This window comes from Homalodisca vitripennis, chromosome 7 (assembly GCF_021130785.1).
Source record: "Homalodisca vitripennis isolate AUS2020 chromosome 7, UT_GWSS_2.1, whole genome shotgun sequence".
NCBI lineage: Eukaryota > Metazoa > Arthropoda > Insecta > Hemiptera > Cicadellidae > Homalodisca > Homalodisca vitripennis.
In genome coordinates this window covers 139,398,319-139,415,962 of record NC_060213.1, presented here as the reverse complement: position 1 = coordinate 139,415,962, position 17,644 = coordinate 139,398,319, and the positions used below count along the sequence as shown (strand labels likewise).

The following is a 17,644-nucleotide window of genomic DNA, read 5'->3' as shown; positions in this document are numbered from 1 at the left end:
ACTGTTTTATACATAACTTTAGAATAGTTTCATGTCTGAAAACACCATATCCAAATTTGGATATGAACCTGGGTTCCTAAGGCGGCGATAATATAAGATACGAACCACTTAACTACATACATAGCACTCACAGTTTTACAACTTGTAAATAACATTTCAATAACCTCAAGGACAATAAAATATAGGCCTACTAAATAAACATATTTCTCATTTAAAATTAATTATTTTGTACACATAATTCATATAAAACATTGAGGAAATCTATTTAAAAAAAACACAAGCTTAGCTTACAAAAATATATTTTATTTTAGTATTAGTTAATCTTAACAATATTCATATAAAACAGTATATTGTACACCAATGCATAAAGTCTTGTGGGTTTACAACACACATTATATCACCATCTATCTATAATCTATAACAATAATAATTCAAAAGTAGAAAATCCTTGAAAACCCCTAAAGTAAAATTTACCTTTGTCTTCAACATTTTACGACTAACAAAGGATTACAGTTGGTTTAGATTAAATTATAATTGTTAACGATGATAAAGCTTTAAGTTAAAGTAGGGCGATAAGATAAAAACTTATAACTTAAATAAAGTTTTAGTTCCCATTCGTCAAAGAATTTATCTTGGGCACATAGCATGTCGTCCTCCATCAACACACAGATTTACTCCCGTGATGAAGCTAGAGTGTTCACTTGCCAAAAATGCAATCGCATCTGCAACTTCTGCAGGATTGCCGGGTCGACCTAATGCATGTGTTTCTTTGGATCTCTCCAGAAATTTCTTATACGATTCCTCATCAATTCCACCTCTTTTTTGTAGTTCAGTAAGGATGACACCTGGATTAACACTATTAACTCTTACTTGCTTGCTTGCTAACTCTAAAGCCACACATTTAGTAAACTGATCAACAGCAGATTTTGACATATTATAGGCTAGAAGGCCAGGGAAAGACCGAACCCCATTTACACTAGATACATTAACGATGTTTCCTTTAGTTTTAATAAGATGAGGGACGGCCAACATAGTTAAATGGTAAATAGATTTTACATTTGTGTTGAATACGCGATCATACTGGTCTAAAGATGTATTCTCAATTGAGCCTAATTCCAAGATTCCAGCGTTATTGATCAGTATATCTAGTTTATCATAGTGTTTGACTGTTGATTCCAATATATTTTTAGTGTCAGATTCATTTGAGAGATCACCAATAACCAAGAAAGGCTTTGTTTTACAAACCTTCTCACATTCAGATGCTACCTTCTGTAAGTTTTCTTGATTTCGCCCAGTAAGAGATAAAAATGCACCATTCTTGGCAAAATGAACTGCTGTTGCTGCACCAATACCAGAACTTGCACCAGTTATCAGAACCACTTTACCAGTGAACATTGTTGGAAAATAAATTCCTGACTGACTTCTAAAGTTGATTGAAAATGTCTGTATATCAGTTCAAAATTCAGAAACAATGTTATTTAGTTGTTGTTTAACTGAGTTGAGTTTTCAATATCCCCCTAAGAACTCAATGACACATCTTAAGATTTTAAAACCACTGACAAGATAAGACTAACCTCTTAAAATAATCTCCCTATTTTGACATTGCATAATTGTATCGTCTATTCGTCTGCTGATAAGTAGCTGACTTTGACACCTTACAGTGTTGCCCGAGTCAACTGAAAATTACCCACAAATGAATTTTAAATTTCCCGTAATGTACCAAAATTAAAACGCCCTATACTGAGATGTAAATTTATTAGTATCAACACAAATCAAATGTAAATGATACTAATTATGTATTGTAGATTTGTAGTATAAATAGTGAGTGGATGAAACTATTACTTCTTTCATTATTGCATTTAACAAAGGAAACTTCCATCAGGTTGAGTGATTGTGGAGAACATAGGATATAGTCGGCAAGATTATGTATGTTATTTACCTTGATTTTAAAACTCTTAGTGTTGCCCATGACAATCTATAATAATTGGAGTGTCATGTTCAGAAAGAGGTTTTAAAACTTAATTGAAGAGAGGTTCAAATGTACGTACTTGAATTATTGTGACATTTAATACTCTTTCAGTAGGCATACCATTCTCAATGACGAATGTAAGTTTGTCTGTATAAGATTAATCCAGTATTCAGTTGTCAAATATTGCGTAATATTTAGCTCTTTTACTTATCTAGCAATTTACTCTAAAACTCGTTTCCCTATTATTGTAGCTAATTTTCCACATTGAAATTAGTTGTAAGTGAGACGTTTTGACACTGCCATAACGCTATACGTGGTTTTCAAAATAGAAGATTGCAGAATTCAGTGTCACTCTTAATTAACAAATCGTGAACTTATCTACATACACATACAGGCCTACATATGTATGGAACATAAAAATGGTCAAACATGAATATTTTATAATTTAAGGACTTTTTTACGGAGATTACGACTATGAGTATTTCCTTTTATTTCAATCTTATGGGACGAACAATCCAAAAATCTTCAAGCACTTGCAAATTGAATTGACAATTGAAAATGTTTACAGTTTTTAACTCCTATAACAACCAGACGACTCCAAAATTTGTAATTTGAAGGAGGAGGAATTTAAATACCTAAAATTCTTTGATACTAATGGAAACATTTCAACTATATATTATTATTATGGCAACTGTATATAACTTGTAACATTTATCCCCACTATAATCAATTTATCAGACTTACAATAATATATCCCTTACAATACTTTGTTTTATGATACCTCACTTACCGTATGTTTTATTGTTACTATGTTGGATTGAATTGTCCTTGAAAAATATGTTATATTATTGCTTGGATATTTTACGTACCAGTAGAAGACTGGTCCTCTAGAAGAAGTACAGCCTTTACATCAGCAGCGCAATTTCTCCGAAAGCCTATTTGTTTCTACAATCTCAGCCAACACAACAATGTACCAAATAACCGAGGAGTACTGTTGGGTTAAATATTTTCTTCAATTAATGTTAGCGTCCAAGAGTACTCTCTGCCTTTAATTCCAGTTGATCGCCATCACCCTGTCCGTTGCCTACTCCAAGCCACTAACTACAGTCTCTACCCTGGACACGAGATGTAATTTGGACCTGATCTTACATGGCCTTCAAATGGCTTATCTCTTACCATCAATCATCTCACTCTCAACTAATGATATATTTGAGCATTTTTATCTAACTATACAGTTTATAGTAATTCGTCACACTCCTACGAAGAAAATTAACTCGTCAACGTTCCCCAGTTGGTTTTCGAATGAACTGAAACAGATAGTGATATTTAAGAAGATCCTTCACAAAGAATACAAACATACAACGTGTCCTATTAAGTATTTACTTTTCTCTATAGCAAGAGAAGATTGCCGAAGACTATTCAAATAATGTTACACCTTGTGCTGGATGTTAATCCCAGAATAATTCGGAACTATGTCAGAGTCACAAAGAGGAATGGTACGATGCCTCCTTATTTTCCATGGACGGAACCTCTTCATCAGACCCTTCTCGTATTAGTGGTATGTTTTCTGAGTACTTCGCATCTCGTTTTCTGAGTACTTCGCATCTCCACAAGCAGAGCTTTTTCTGCACAGCTTCATCCTACAGACGTTCTTTCTGGAATGACTTTTTCTGAGGATGAGGTGGAAAAATCCTGGGCAAACTAAATATTTATAAAGGGGCTGGCCCTGACATGATACCCCCTAATGTACTTAAACATTGTACTGTAGATGTTGGTTAACTGACCTTTCTTTTTAATAAGTCCATCACAGATGGAAGCTTTCCTGACATCTTGAAGCATGGTTTTGTCATACCAATTTATAAAGACGGTCCCAAGAGGATGTCAGAAACTATCGACCAATAGTTATTCAACCAGTATTGGCCGAGTTCAAGAGACTGGTGTTGAGAGCGGAATTATCCCTTTTTGCAAGAATATTATTACTCCCCTACAGCATGGTTTCGATTCTAATAGACTACAAACCAACCTTGTAACTCTTCAACAGATCATATCATCTTTTAGTGACCGTAAACAGGTTAATTTAATGTGGTGTACTTGGACTTTAGCCTAGGCGTTCGACAGAGTGTGTCATAATCGCCTCCATGCCAAACTGGAATCTCTTGGTATAGGAAACTGGCTCTTTAATTGAATGGTTCAACAGCTATCTGTTTGACCGTAGGCTCAGGGTAAAGTTCTCTGGACACCTTTCTTCTGTTTTTGACACCATCTAGTATACCCCAGGGGTCGCATCTTGGCCCAATCCTCTTTAACTTATTTATTAACGATGTCGTCAGAGACATATCGGTTCAGTGTTAACTTTTCGCCGATGACATGAAATTGTATAATCCTATATTAAGTATTGAAGATTGTGTTGCGCTGCAGGCCATTCATGATTCCGATGCAAGTTGATGTGAAGAAAATGATATGGAGCTCAACTCAGGGAAGTGCTCAAATGTAACTTTCCATAGGATATCTGCACCACTTAAATTTTATAACTACATTCTTCATGGTCAGCACTTAAGTCGATCATCGGCTATACGTGATTTAGGAGATTTGCTGGTCCATAACCTTAGATCTGAACAACATATTCTAGACATATGGGCCAAAGCATTTAAAAGCTTGGGCTTAATATATATGGTGCTACCAGAGACATGGCTTGTATTAGTAGCCTGAAAATCCTTTATTGTGCTTATGTTTGCCCTAGTCTGGAATACTGCTCTAGTCTCGGGTCACCTCACGAGTCTTACCTGAGGGAAACACTTCATGCCATACAGGATAAATTTCTGAGACTTGTTGGCTGTAGGTTTGGCTATGACTAATCGGCAGTTCCCAAAGAGAAAATTACAGCACAACTTTCACTTCTTCCTCTGAGCGCACGGAGGGACATTCAAGATGTATTCTTCTTGTTCAAACTGTTGAACAATTATATTGATTCTCCTGTACTACTATCCCAAATCTCATTCCACTGTTCTTTGAAAACAATATCTAAATATATTTTTCAGCGGCGGCACATGTGTACAAATTATGAAGTTAACGCTACAATGGAACGAATCATACGTCTGGGAAACCTAGTGGCGCCTTATGTGAATTTCTTTCCTTCTACCCCAACGGATTTCAAGAAGCATCTTATTGGTGTCTTCTCCTTTCCCGATGGAGGTTCATGAATCTTCATGATTTTTTTTTGGGGGTAAACTAGTGTTGGAGTGAGAGAAGTTTTATAAGTGTTGAAAGTTATTAATTATTAGTTACAGACCTTTGGTATTTATTGTTCTTTTTCTGATGAATTAATGTCATTATTCCTTTAAAATTAAAATTTTTAATCGATTTTGCATGTCCCGTATTCTTATTCAATAGACAAAACACATTGAAACTTAAAATTAACTGCATGTTATTGTTGACAAATTTGTCAACTTCATACTTACTATAATTTCTGTTGTTTAGTTTTAGATATAGAATAAGGCTTTAGTAGGGGATGCTGACTACCGCATTGAATTGATGTTAAATTGTTTTGTATAAATGGATTGTTCGTTGGCGAATAAATAAAAAGAACTCATCTGCTATTTTGTTTCTGTTTTATTATTATTAAGAAATGGCTCTGTATAAACAAAATAAATTAATTCAAAAAGTCAATTCATTAATAGGCACTGTTGAACACACAGATTTTTCTAGTTCTTGTTGTCACACTAAACTAAAAATTCGATAGCGCAAAAATTCAAACTATACAAAAAACATAAAAAATAATATTCTTACTCTGAACGAGTTTTTGCCGTAAAACGTTCTAAAATTCGACACTTTGAGATTATCATGTTTGTCGGTACTGTGAGACATTTCCTATATTTTATTTTTTATTACTTACGGTTTCCTTATGTTATACTGATTGTAGTATTTCTTATAAATTCATCGTTAATACTATTTTATTTTCCTATTTTTTATGCAAGAAGAAAATACAGTTGAATAAACTTTATTATGTAATTCTCAAACTAGTTCCCTATGAAAATGATTTGATAAATGAACTGTCGGTATTATAACAGTATTTTTTCGACATTTGCCCTCACACCAGTGTACCTTTGGCCTGTTACTAATTTCTTCTCTTCTCGGTTCTCGCTTCTTCTCGTCCGTCGTTGCCACTACTGTCACCGTCTGTCATGGGTGGTTAGGTGGAAGATGAATCATTTGTAATCACGTTGAGTTGTTTATAGTGATTTATTCAAAATTTCCAGCCTTGTGCAATGTTTATTCCATGAGTTGTTTTTATATCTAGTTTGTGATCTGTGACCAAGTGTCTTGTACTCTACAACTTCAGTGAGTGAACTTCAGTTATGGATAACCTCTTGTAGACTGATCGTTGCTTACATCACAACAAAACTTACACATTTTTGGTGAAAATACGTCCTGGTGCCACAAATAAGTGATTAGACTAAAATCATGACTTGGATGGAATTCGTTGGCTGTGCAGGGGTCGCCTATGGACCACCGCTTGCACTATTTGTTTTCACAATCATGTCTGATCCAATTAGAATTATTATACTGATAGCAAGTGCATTCTTTTGGCTGGTAGCTCTTCTGTTATCTTCTGTTGTGTGGTTTTTATTTCCCTTCAAATCATTACTGGTTTTTGGCATAATTTGTTCTGTGTTTTTTCAAGAACTTTTCCGGTATTTGATATATGTTCTGCTGCGAAAAGCTGAGGCAGGCCTAAAGAAGGTAACCATCCCAAATACAAATACAGAAATCACCAACAACAAACACATACTGGCATATGTTGCTGGTTTGGGATTCGGTATCATGAGTGGAGCATTTTCCCTGATCAACATTCTAGCGGACTTAGTGGGACCAGCAACAATGGGTCTGAAAGGTGGATCTAGCTCGTTTTGTCTAATATCAGCCATACTGTCAATGTGCTTCATACTGCTTCATACATTTTGGGGTGTGATATTTTTTGCGGCAATTGACAAGAAAAACTATCTTCATATATCATGGGTCATCGTCAGTCATGTTTTGGTCTCCTGCCTCAGTTTGCTTACCCAATCAATGTTCTACTTTCCAATAATAGCCGCACTTGTACTTATGTTATTTAGTGGTTACATTGCTTTTGTTGTTAGTGGTGGATCCTGCAACAATTGTAAGAGAGTGTGCCGCTGTGGTAATCAGAGGACATTAAATTTAGAACCAAGTACATCAAGTACCTGATCTTTTCCAAGTGAAACAGATGTGGACTGAATTGTTTTGTATTATGTTCCTTGCCGAACTTTGGCTAATGTAATAAAATAATTATCATTCAGTCATTGGTAGTTTTATAATTAATTGTTTAGAGGCCTAGTTCTGTAAATTGTTTTTGAAAACTAGAGGCCTAGTTTTATTAACTATTAAAGACTTTATCTGTAAGCTAGGTTGATATAATACGTGTAACTTATTCTCGAAGCTCAGGATGAATCTGGTTGGCTAATTATTTCAGTAATTAAATGTTATTGTACAAGTCACCAGCTTCATTCGTCATGCTGCCTGAATATAGGCTATGAAAAATTGAAATAATTGGAAACTATATATTGTAAAATAAATTAGGCATAGGCATGTGTAACTTTTAGAGATGTTTTGAAATTGCGGTTTATACAATTTATGTTTTTTGTTTCTTATTAATAACTTAATGTATATAACCTAGGCCCTAATGACTAAAATATTGACTTAGTTCTACAATAGTAGGCTATATCAAGATCAGTCCATTTGAACTCCTAAGTTAACTTGCTTTTTATTATTTATTAATATAGTTGTATTGACCACTGACAGACAATGTACACCATATCATCTGGTGGGTTTTTAACTGTGTAATTCGGTCTGTTCATTTATCCTGTTCTCGCTCTTTCAAAAAGTACACCGATACTCCAGTACTTCTCAACAATGATGTAAACATGATAATCACACATTGCTGTATAAAATTATAATTTTGCTAAAACTTAGTGTAGTTATTTTAACAAATAAATAGGTATTTTTACATACAGCAGTAACTTACTTAAGTATTATCCAGAAGCCACTAATTTTGGAAAAATTTTTCTTGCCTGAGACCTAAAAAAAACTACATTATTAGAAAGAACAGGCTTTATTTGAGGGTAGAGTACGATAAGCGGACCCGGTTTTTTATAACGATATTACTTAATTATAACTATAGATATAATGAACCGATACTGATTTTTGAACAATAACTAACTTGTAACAACTTTAAACACTTTTTCATATAGTAAACGGATTGTCTTTTATAGACAATAACACAGTCGATAACCGTTAAACAAAGTTTAAAAAGTTGCATTTCAACTGCTTGCAGATCATCTATATGAGTATTTTGTACAGAAGAGAAGTGTGATTTTTCTATAGAGGATGCTTTCAACAACACCTTGAAAGCGTTGTGCGTTTTAACAGCAGCCTTGGTTAATCATTGCTATCCAGGAAAAACTATAAAATAGTTACACAAATTTTGTATTTTCTTTTATAAATGTTTGTTATGTTCTTATCATTCCGTTATTATTTATGATGTTTTCCTATTTCCAGTTCTAATTGTTTGTTTTATCGTTGTAGCTCCTTTAATTATTTATGAGATTGTCACTGTGTGTTAAATGTTGATTATTTTAATTTCAAATATGATTGTTATTATGACTATAGATGTGTTGATTTGATTGACAGACTTGTATTCGATATATCACTATTAAGTATCGATGATTATACAATTGATAAAAAACCGGATCTGTTTATCGTACTCTACCCTTAATTTATCTACTGTGAAAATTGCAAGTCATGACGATGTCGGCGAGAGGTAGGCCACTCTGTCATAATGTACTATTTGTTTTTTGGATATATTAATAGGTACAATAATTTTTATTAATTTTTAATACATATACACATATTGAAAATTAAAAAAGTTAATAAGGGTTCTTGTGATATTTGAGCTTGAGTTTAGGTACTATCTCGAGGGATGTTTTTCTTTTTTCGCCAGACGTGCAGTCCAGATGCATTTGCATTTCCGATTGGTACGTTCCCGACCGTATATTACGTGCGTGATTGTCTAATGTGATAATTTGGAAAAGTTGGATGGCCCTGTACTTCTGGCGAAGAAAGAAAACACCTCTCAAGATAGTACCCAAATTCAAGCTTAGATCACGAGATCACTAGTAAAGGTTACCTTTAACTTTGGTACTACTAGCAACATATTTATGATAACCTAATCTAAACCTAATAACAAATAGTAGAAAGGGACAGAGTGGCCTCTTTATTGCCAACATAACTTCCTAAAACTCTGTTCTTTCTAATAATCTAGTTTTTTTAGATCCCTAGAAGAAAAAAAGTTACAAAAATAGTTACCTCCAGGTAATACAAAAGTATCCATACAGCATATAATAACACTTTCAATATCTTTAACTTGTATAAATTCATACTGTAAATATTAGTTGAAGCCTTGCTTGGTTTTAATTTTCTGGCAGTTTTCAAAATCCAATTTCAAATAGGCCTATTGCGGATATTCTACAAGCAGGCCAAACAAATTGCTTATTATTGTGCTTCAAAACTGCACTTGTAGAATGGAGCTAGATCCAATCTGCTCCAGCAATCAAAGTACCTCAGAGGAGGATGAAAGAAACAGATCTTTAAACATCTTCTGGAATCATATATGTATTTTTACACGCTTTACTACTCAAAAGTGTGTATTGTAGTTATGTACACGGTCAGTTCTTAGAAACCTATAAAGTCATTTAATTACTAAGGCGTTATAGGTTACTGGTATTCCTAAATCAAGATTTTCTCACTAATACAAGATTTGTTTTATAACTTTTGACATTAGATGAAAGTATGTTAGTGTTTTATTTTTGTTAGTAAAAGTTTGGTAGTTTAAGACTTCTGAGAAGATAGGACATTTTCAATAATACACATAGGAGTTTATAGTTTAGATTACGAATTTGTTCAGTAATTTTATAAAAATTGTTAGAAAATTTTCTTTGGCCTATCCACTAGTAACAGTTTTTTTCACCGTGTTTAATACAACTTTAAGCCATTGAAATTTACATTAAAATTATATCAAAGACATACTGGTTTTATCTGCGGAATAACATTTATATACAGGTTATACGTCAACTGTGTACATTTAGACAATTTTGTGGATAAAATTGCACATAGGGTAAGGACGCAATACCTTTAAAGAAATTTAATGTTGTCCACAGCATATAGTTAAGTTCTCTTTGAGTCTAATGAAGGACCAGAACTAAATTGAAATACTGACAAAATAAAAAGTACAGAATCTTTAATTTTTTAAGGAACCATCATGAATACAATGGAAAACTAGGATGACTATAATGGATGAAGGCTTGAAGGAAAGCATAGCAGCTTGTGAAGTGTGCAGTATGATCATTATTTTGTATTTAATTGTCGAAATAATGTAAATTAAATTAAATATATTGCTAAACCACTTCAAATTACTGCAAACTTTAATATTTAATTTGGAGTTTTGTCATTTGTGTAATGTACTATGAAATATGGAAGAGTAAGTTTAAACACGCTCATATTATTTATTATACTATTAGTAATTGGCTAAGTTTGAGTCGATGGTGGAGAAAGTAGCTAATTTTTGTGAATAATTGAAAACACACAACATGCAAATGATTATTGTCCAGGCAGCACTCTGTTTTTTTTACATACTAGAATCAGATGTTTTCTATACACATATACTTGTATTATTAAAACTTTGAAATGATTCAATTTACTTAACTGTAGGCTTGTCATTATTTGTGTTTACACTATAAAAAGATAAGAAACATTACCATTTTAGTTAATATTTACTATGTGATAACAACATTGATTTTTTACCAAATATTCTATTGTATGTAGACAAAACGTCATAAATAAAATATCCAGTCATTTCCTTAAAATAATAAGATTACAAGTAACACGGATAGGTAATTATTGGCCTGATCTAATTTATGAGGTTTGTATGAACCGTATCTGAACTCCCTTTGCTGGTAGGTTATTATGCGACTGACTGTCTTAAGTCGGTTATAGGGATAAAGGAAGGAGCCTTCCAATACTGTCCCCAGGTTTTTTTAGCGTCCCACCCAGTCATTGAATTACAGCGCCTTTTTAATATGTTCTTGCACCGTATTTCACTACATTTGGGCATCTTGAGTTAACATGAAACTTGGCCGTTCTACTTCAGAGATAATCTATAATACAAAAAGACTGATGATGAGTTTATGGATGATACTCAAGTAAGAGTAGTTTGGGGTATTCAAAGATGGTTGCGTTTGAGTAAGAGCGGTAGATCTTGAACAGCAAGAAATTTTTTGAACATGAAACGTGTTCGTGTGAAATCAACGATAACCGAAGATCTTGGCATATCAAAATCTGCAGTTTGTGAAATTTTACATAAATATTTTTAAATTAACCTTGTTTCTGAGTATCACGCATAGATTTAACGTCAGAGCTTTGTGTATCTCTGAAGCATAGTGGCAAGTTTCTGCTAATTCTTTGTCCAAGACTTCAGTCGTAGGAAACTCAACGCTATTAAGTAAATTGAATGCAATCTACTTTGCTGATGACAGTTCAAACCAAACTATGTGATGGCATGTCATTATGGGCTTTTTCCAGTAGTATGTTTATGTATCGCCTCTAGGTTTAATTATTTTAAATGGTTTTTAGTTTGACAAAGAATTAAATAAATATGGTAGTAATGATTATATTAAGATAATTGTCTTTTAACAACACTCAATTTTACTGTTCTTTCTCCTATAAGCAAGACAGGTGACCAGGTTGGAAGTTTATACATAGCTGTAGCGATTTTTTTTGTGAACTCTCACCATACCGTAGAGGCAAAGTTACAGTTCTCTAACTGAGTATTTACAGGTTCAATTTTGGAGACAATCAAAATCTAAAAATAGGTTTGGACCTTTTCTCTTTTAAAATAGTAAAAACAGCTTTATTCAAATTGTACTGTTTTATATAGAACCCCTTAAAAAATTTTAAAACGGATATCTTCTACAAGAGCTTTCTAATGCAACCGATCAGTTTTATTGTTATTTTTACATTGATTGGTTTCAGGTATTTTTTGGTCAGAATAGTATATGCTACGCAATAAAATTTATTATTAGGCTATTTTAAACACATTATACTTTAAAGTGAGATTATGTTGTTCAGTCCTTTGGCCAACTATATTATTTCAGATAGATCATGTTTTTGTAAGGTACCTGACACATGGCAGGTACGCGGTGTGTGCTGTATGTAGTTGATCGTGCGTATTCCCTGCTTCAACATTTTTTGTCACTGCCGAGTTCAAGTAGCTAGTTTGCCCTGAGCTGCAGTTGGAAAAGATTTGGCCGCCTCTATTAATTGTCCCGCCAAATGTGAATTGAGGAATGTTATCCTAAACTCGGCAGGGACAAATGTTGTAACAGGGAATATGCATGATCGACTACATACAGCACACACTGCGTACCTGCCACGTGCCTGGCTATCATGACATGAGATTGGAGGTTTAAAAAAATGGCCTTTATAGCTTCTTACCCTGTTTATCACATATTGATGACCGTGCAATTTACAGCATGTCATAAAACCAGTGACAGACCAATAAGAAGAAGTAAAAACAAATGAAAATGATTTTATCAATTAGGCTTTGTAGAGGTTAATACAGGTTCAAGGCATGCATAGGGATTAAAAGAATTGTTGAATCTATTGTAAAACTTTCTTCAAGCGGTTTTCTAAGCATTTAGTTTGCACTGTTTTAATAACGACATAGGACATGATGAACTGGACTGTTTTATTGAACTCTGTGAGTGATTGTACCCGTTCAGCTTGTATTTAATTTATCAGATTGCTTTAACTTCAAGACTGACTGCCTTCAAAGTTCAATAATTTAGGCAGCTGCTACATGAGGTGTCAAAGGTTCGATTTCTGGAGAGATTATAAGTATTAAGTTTTAGGTTAAATCTAAAAAGAGACTAATTAAGGCAAATAAAGATATTTGTTCCTTAACAATTTTGTTTGCTCACACCGCATTTCTAAACAGAAAAAAAACCAGTAGTTCAAATAATTTTGTTTTAAAAAGCAACATTTTTTTGTTCTAAATAAAATGTTTAAATATTCAAGCGGAAACAAATTGTAAACTTATCATGTAGTCATCCTTTGTTATTCGATGACCAAGAAGAAGAATTATTTAAAAACACTGATTAATAATTAATTGTAACAATTAATGAGGGTTTTAAACAAATAAATTCAATTTTACTAGAACTAACATCATTTAAAAATAAAAATGTAGTGATTTTAATCTGTATACTTAGCTTTTTTTTAATTTTACTTATGTTGAAGTATATTAATGTGTGTTGAGTAAATAAATGGTTTGTAAAAATATAATACTAACCATGATAAACCATAAAACTATCAATTTTAATGTTCTTCATTAGTTGTTAGAGACAAAGATAACTACGATGCATTTGTATTAGAATATTTGTTATAATTCCTAAGTACTGTAGTTGATTTTGTTTTAAGTATTGCTATGGAATTACTACTGTAACAAATTTAGTTAACTGTATAATGTAAGGGAAAGTCTTTCATTTCACCCTTTAAATGAAGGATAAAGTATAATATTCTCTGTACATAGAGAAATGCTATGTTGTATACATAGTTAATAGAATAATATTAATTCATTGTATTCATACAGCCTACATTGTAATTTTTTATTAAAGGAAACTAATATTTTGTATCAATAAATCAACACATGATGTACTAATAAGTTTGTTTCCATTATTTCGCTCCATTTATACATTTATATAAGTATTGAAACTTTCCAACTCCAATGCTTTTTCAATAATGGAAAATTCTTTACAGTAGTTTAAGTTTTTCCTTTTGTGAATACCTCCACAATCTGCAAAGTGATATAACTTGCACTTGTGAATCTTCCTTAATTAAATTTGCACCAAATCAATTCTAACCTTTTGTACTATAATAGAACTGTAAAGGAATACATCTGAATCAAGACTGCCATTTTTAATTTTTAATTATCCTTCATATTTTTTTTGCCAAGGACAGATTAATGTGTTGGTCTTGCATCCTAAATTCAGAGGTGGGCAAATTGCTGAAATCAACTTATTTTGAATAATCTAAGGTTCCAAAAGCTTCTTGCACATACAAACTATTTGAAGCTTGGTACAATTTATTTATTGATATAGTGAAAGAAGCAAAACAGTTGAGATAAATCTCAGTTATAAGTTGTGATTATTGGGAGGAAAATTCTTGTAATCGACCAATTCAATTTGTGTAATTTAAAAGCGCTGTTGTCAAACGTGCTTGTAACCCAATAAAACAAATTTTATGTTCTTATTTTTGGATCTAGAATTATAGGAAATGTCTTATTCAAAATATAAAATTATTAAGCATAAAATACTTTTTTGTTTTTGAATTGTACCTTGTATTATTTTTTAGCATTAAAAATACTAGAAATGTTTTGAGATTTGTTTTTTTTAATTACTTCTAAAAATATAGAAACAATCTAAAACGTGTTTGGATATGTTTTAACACAACCACAGCTACTAACCCGGCTGTCTTAAAGTCATATGTTTAAAATGAGATCCTAATAATATTATAAATGCGGAAGTGCCTTTGTTTTGCTTTTACGCGCAACCATTTGAAATTTTTAAATGGACATTCTAACGGTCCCTGGGATGAATATAGGGCTATTCTTATTGCGAAAATCCCTCTGGGCTATGCCCCACTGGTCCCTAAAGCAGCCAAAAAATCCCATCTTGGTCTCTAAAGTTGTATAATATGAAAGAGCCTGTTAAATGTATCATTCTGTGTAAACGTTATGTTATGACAGCACAATCATATGTTTAGTTAATTTAACCGTTATTTCCAATTTGTATAGATATTTTTATAGACTGAAACGATAACAAAAGTAATAACACTTACTGGCAACAAGTCAAACCAATTAATATATTTTGGATTTTGCCTATTCTGGATGTAGGCCTACTAAATTGGAAATGTGTATATGTAAGCTATCGAATTTGATTTCCTTACATATTGTGGGAACAAGTGGAATCACAAATCAATACACAAAATTTGCTTGCTAAATTCTTTGATTTAGTGAAATGCAATTTTAATCACAAAAAATCATTGAGGGGACATCTCATCTATTTTTCACTGACGAGGTATACAATACTGGTTAGGAATGTAAATACTGATATAATTCCTAGGCTGGATCGAGGAAATGGTATGATATTATGAACACGGATTGGGAAACAAGAACGTGTACTTTGCTGTATCATATATCATATTTACACATGGATGACAACTGTCATAATGTAAGTATTGAAATGTGTTAGTATTATTGATGTTGATTTTAGTTTTTAATTTTCAATAACAATATCTATATCCATACAATTTAGAGAACTGTACTGTTTTTATTTCAACCTCATTATGAAATTATATGTAGGTCTATGTATCATGTCTTGAGGCAAAATAGTAACCTCCAATTTTTTGTTGGAAATATAATTCATTTAAACTAGAAGTAAAAAACCTGAAATAAGAATTTCTTGCAGTTTTGCTTAACTTCTGGTCCTCTTAATAATGAACACTGAACAATGTGTACCTGATGGGTGATATATGACTAATTCCATTTTAAAAATATCATAGGACCCCATCATATTACACCACAAGTGCTTTCACTAAGGAAACTATGAACTTAGACTTTGGAGTTCCTCTACATTGGTCTAAAACAGTTCATGTTGCCAAAGTCATGGGAGCTATTCAGCCAAATAAACAGATTAATTGCAACTGTGGGTATTTGCTAGTCTCCTATAATTCTACAATTAAAAATAAGGGTGTATGTAATAATGTTTGAAATGTAAAATGTGCGTTTGGGGTTAAAATATGGATGAACGCCAGTACAATCAGTTGTCTATCAAAAGTAACTTCCTACATTTTATCACTAATACAGCAAGCGATAGTTGCCCTAAACTCTTTTATAAATCTTAATAATAACAATGAGATGTTATACACTAATTTAAAATAACAAGAAAAACAAATTTACTGAATGAGCTACAAAGAAAATACAAATTGCAAAGAACTCTTCAAAACTGTAATAAATAAATTCAGGATAATAACTAACCAATAGTATTTAATAATATTGATAATTTTTAATGAGACTACATTGTGACTGCCTGTTCATTGTTTTACTTAAACGGTTTTTTAATCAGCATAAAAATTATTACGATCCCTGCTATTAAGAGCAGCTATAGTGAAGCGACCTTGAGTTTGTTGTGTTTTAAAAACAGTGTTAAAGTAAAACATTTTTACACGCTTATTTTGTATCGTAAACTGTGGGAGATATCTCACTTTAAACATATGCTTCCAAACGGTTTTTAGTTTTTTTTTCATGAACTGTATAATTTTTAATTATTTAAACTGTGAAAAAGATTAGAGGTTATATTTCTGAATAATCAATAAAAATTGTGTAAAAACCAAATTGGATGGTTATTAATCATATCTTTAAAAAATTAGACACCTCTCATGATTCTACAACTTTAAATAAGGATGTAAAATTCTTTTAAAGTTTTAAACATTGTTCTTATGGATCTACAATCAAGATGGCCGCCAGTAGAGCCAGCTCTTAAGAGTTATGGGTATTAAACCTGAAGTGAAATGTTCCTGGATCTACTAGAATGTACACTACTTAATGAAATACACAAAAAAAATTGATTACTATAAATACTTTCTGACCTACAAAATTACTTCTACAGGGATAAGGGATTTGACTTAAATAATTTCTTACAGCTTTCTTTTGAACAGTAAATTTCTTTTATTATATTGCAACTAAAGAAAGGGCCATGAGTATGAGAGAACCATTAGTCGCACAGTCTAAGACATTTGAAATTTGGATGTGTCAGACAAGTTCAAATCCGCTGTGACCATAGTACTTTTTATCAGTACTGTATTGACCTTCTGTTATACCTTGTACTGTATTGGCTTTATTCTGTTGAATAAGATTCTCTCACACGCCAGTAGGCCAAAAATGTCTCAAGATTATAAAGATCCAAAATGTTATAAGATTATAAAATATGACGTAGTCATCAGTCACAAAAATGTCAGTAATTGTAATTTTTAGACTGATCTTGTCAAATATGTTCTAGGTTTCACAAATCAGCTCCCAGCACTATGTGCAGTGAAAATCAGGTGATTTTTCATACTACCAGTCAGGCTGATCAACCATGAAAACTAATAGAATGAAAATTATTTTCAAATGACCTTACAAAAAACGAGGTTATATTAATTATTTCATGAAACCCATGAAGAAAGTATAACATACAATATTTTTTATATCAGTAAAAGATCCACTTTCTAAAACCCTAGATCTCTTGCTTGCTAGTCTTAAAAACTATTTCTTCATTATAATATTTACAACTAGAAGAAATTTCATGCAGACTTCTTGTAAAAAAACTTTCCACTATAGGTACTAATAAGAGAGCCGTGACAGTTGAAAATGTGAACATTTTGATTAAAAACAGTTTTGAGCACAGCGAGTGTGAACGATGCAACCAATAATTAACTTAATGGTTGCCATATAGATTAGTTGGTCTTTTTATTGCCCACCACTTTGTCCTTTTAATCATTGCTGTATCT

General features: G+C 32.3%; 2 protein-coding genes across 2 annotated transcripts; one reads left to right on the top strand and one right to left on the bottom strand.

Moving 5' to 3' along the window:
• Nucleotides 1-282: 282 nt before the first annotated feature.
• Nucleotides 283-1,656, bottom strand: LOC124366419 (3-oxoacyl-[acyl-carrier-protein] reductase FabG-like). The gene has a single exon (XM_046822962.1). The coding sequence runs from the start codon at nucleotides 1,393-1,395 to the stop codon at nucleotides 628-630; it is 768 nt and encodes a 255-aa protein (XP_046678918.1). The 5' UTR covers nucleotides 1,396-1,656; the 3' UTR covers nucleotides 283-627.
• A 4,475-nt stretch (nucleotides 1,657-6,131) lies between these two features.
• Nucleotides 6,132-8,540, top strand: LOC124366418 (gamma-secretase subunit Aph-1-like). The gene has a single exon (XM_046822960.1). It carries the CDS (start codon nucleotides 6,431-6,433, stop codon nucleotides 7,193-7,195), a length of 765 nt encoding a protein of 254 aa, XP_046678916.1. The 5' UTR covers nucleotides 6,132-6,430; the 3' UTR covers nucleotides 7,196-8,540.
• The last annotated feature ends 9,104 nt before the right edge of the window (nucleotides 8,541-17,644 follow it).

What these genes read in the sequence shown, in the direction of transcription:
- LOC124366419 (XM_046822962.1), bottom strand. Translation starts at nt 1,395, where the DNA reads ATGTTCACTGGTAAAGTGGTTCTGATAACTGGTGCAAGTTCTGGTATT.
- LOC124366418 (XM_046822960.1), top strand. Translation starts at nt 6,431, where the DNA reads ATGACTTGGATGGAATTCGTTGGCTGTGCAGGGGTCGCCTATGGACCA.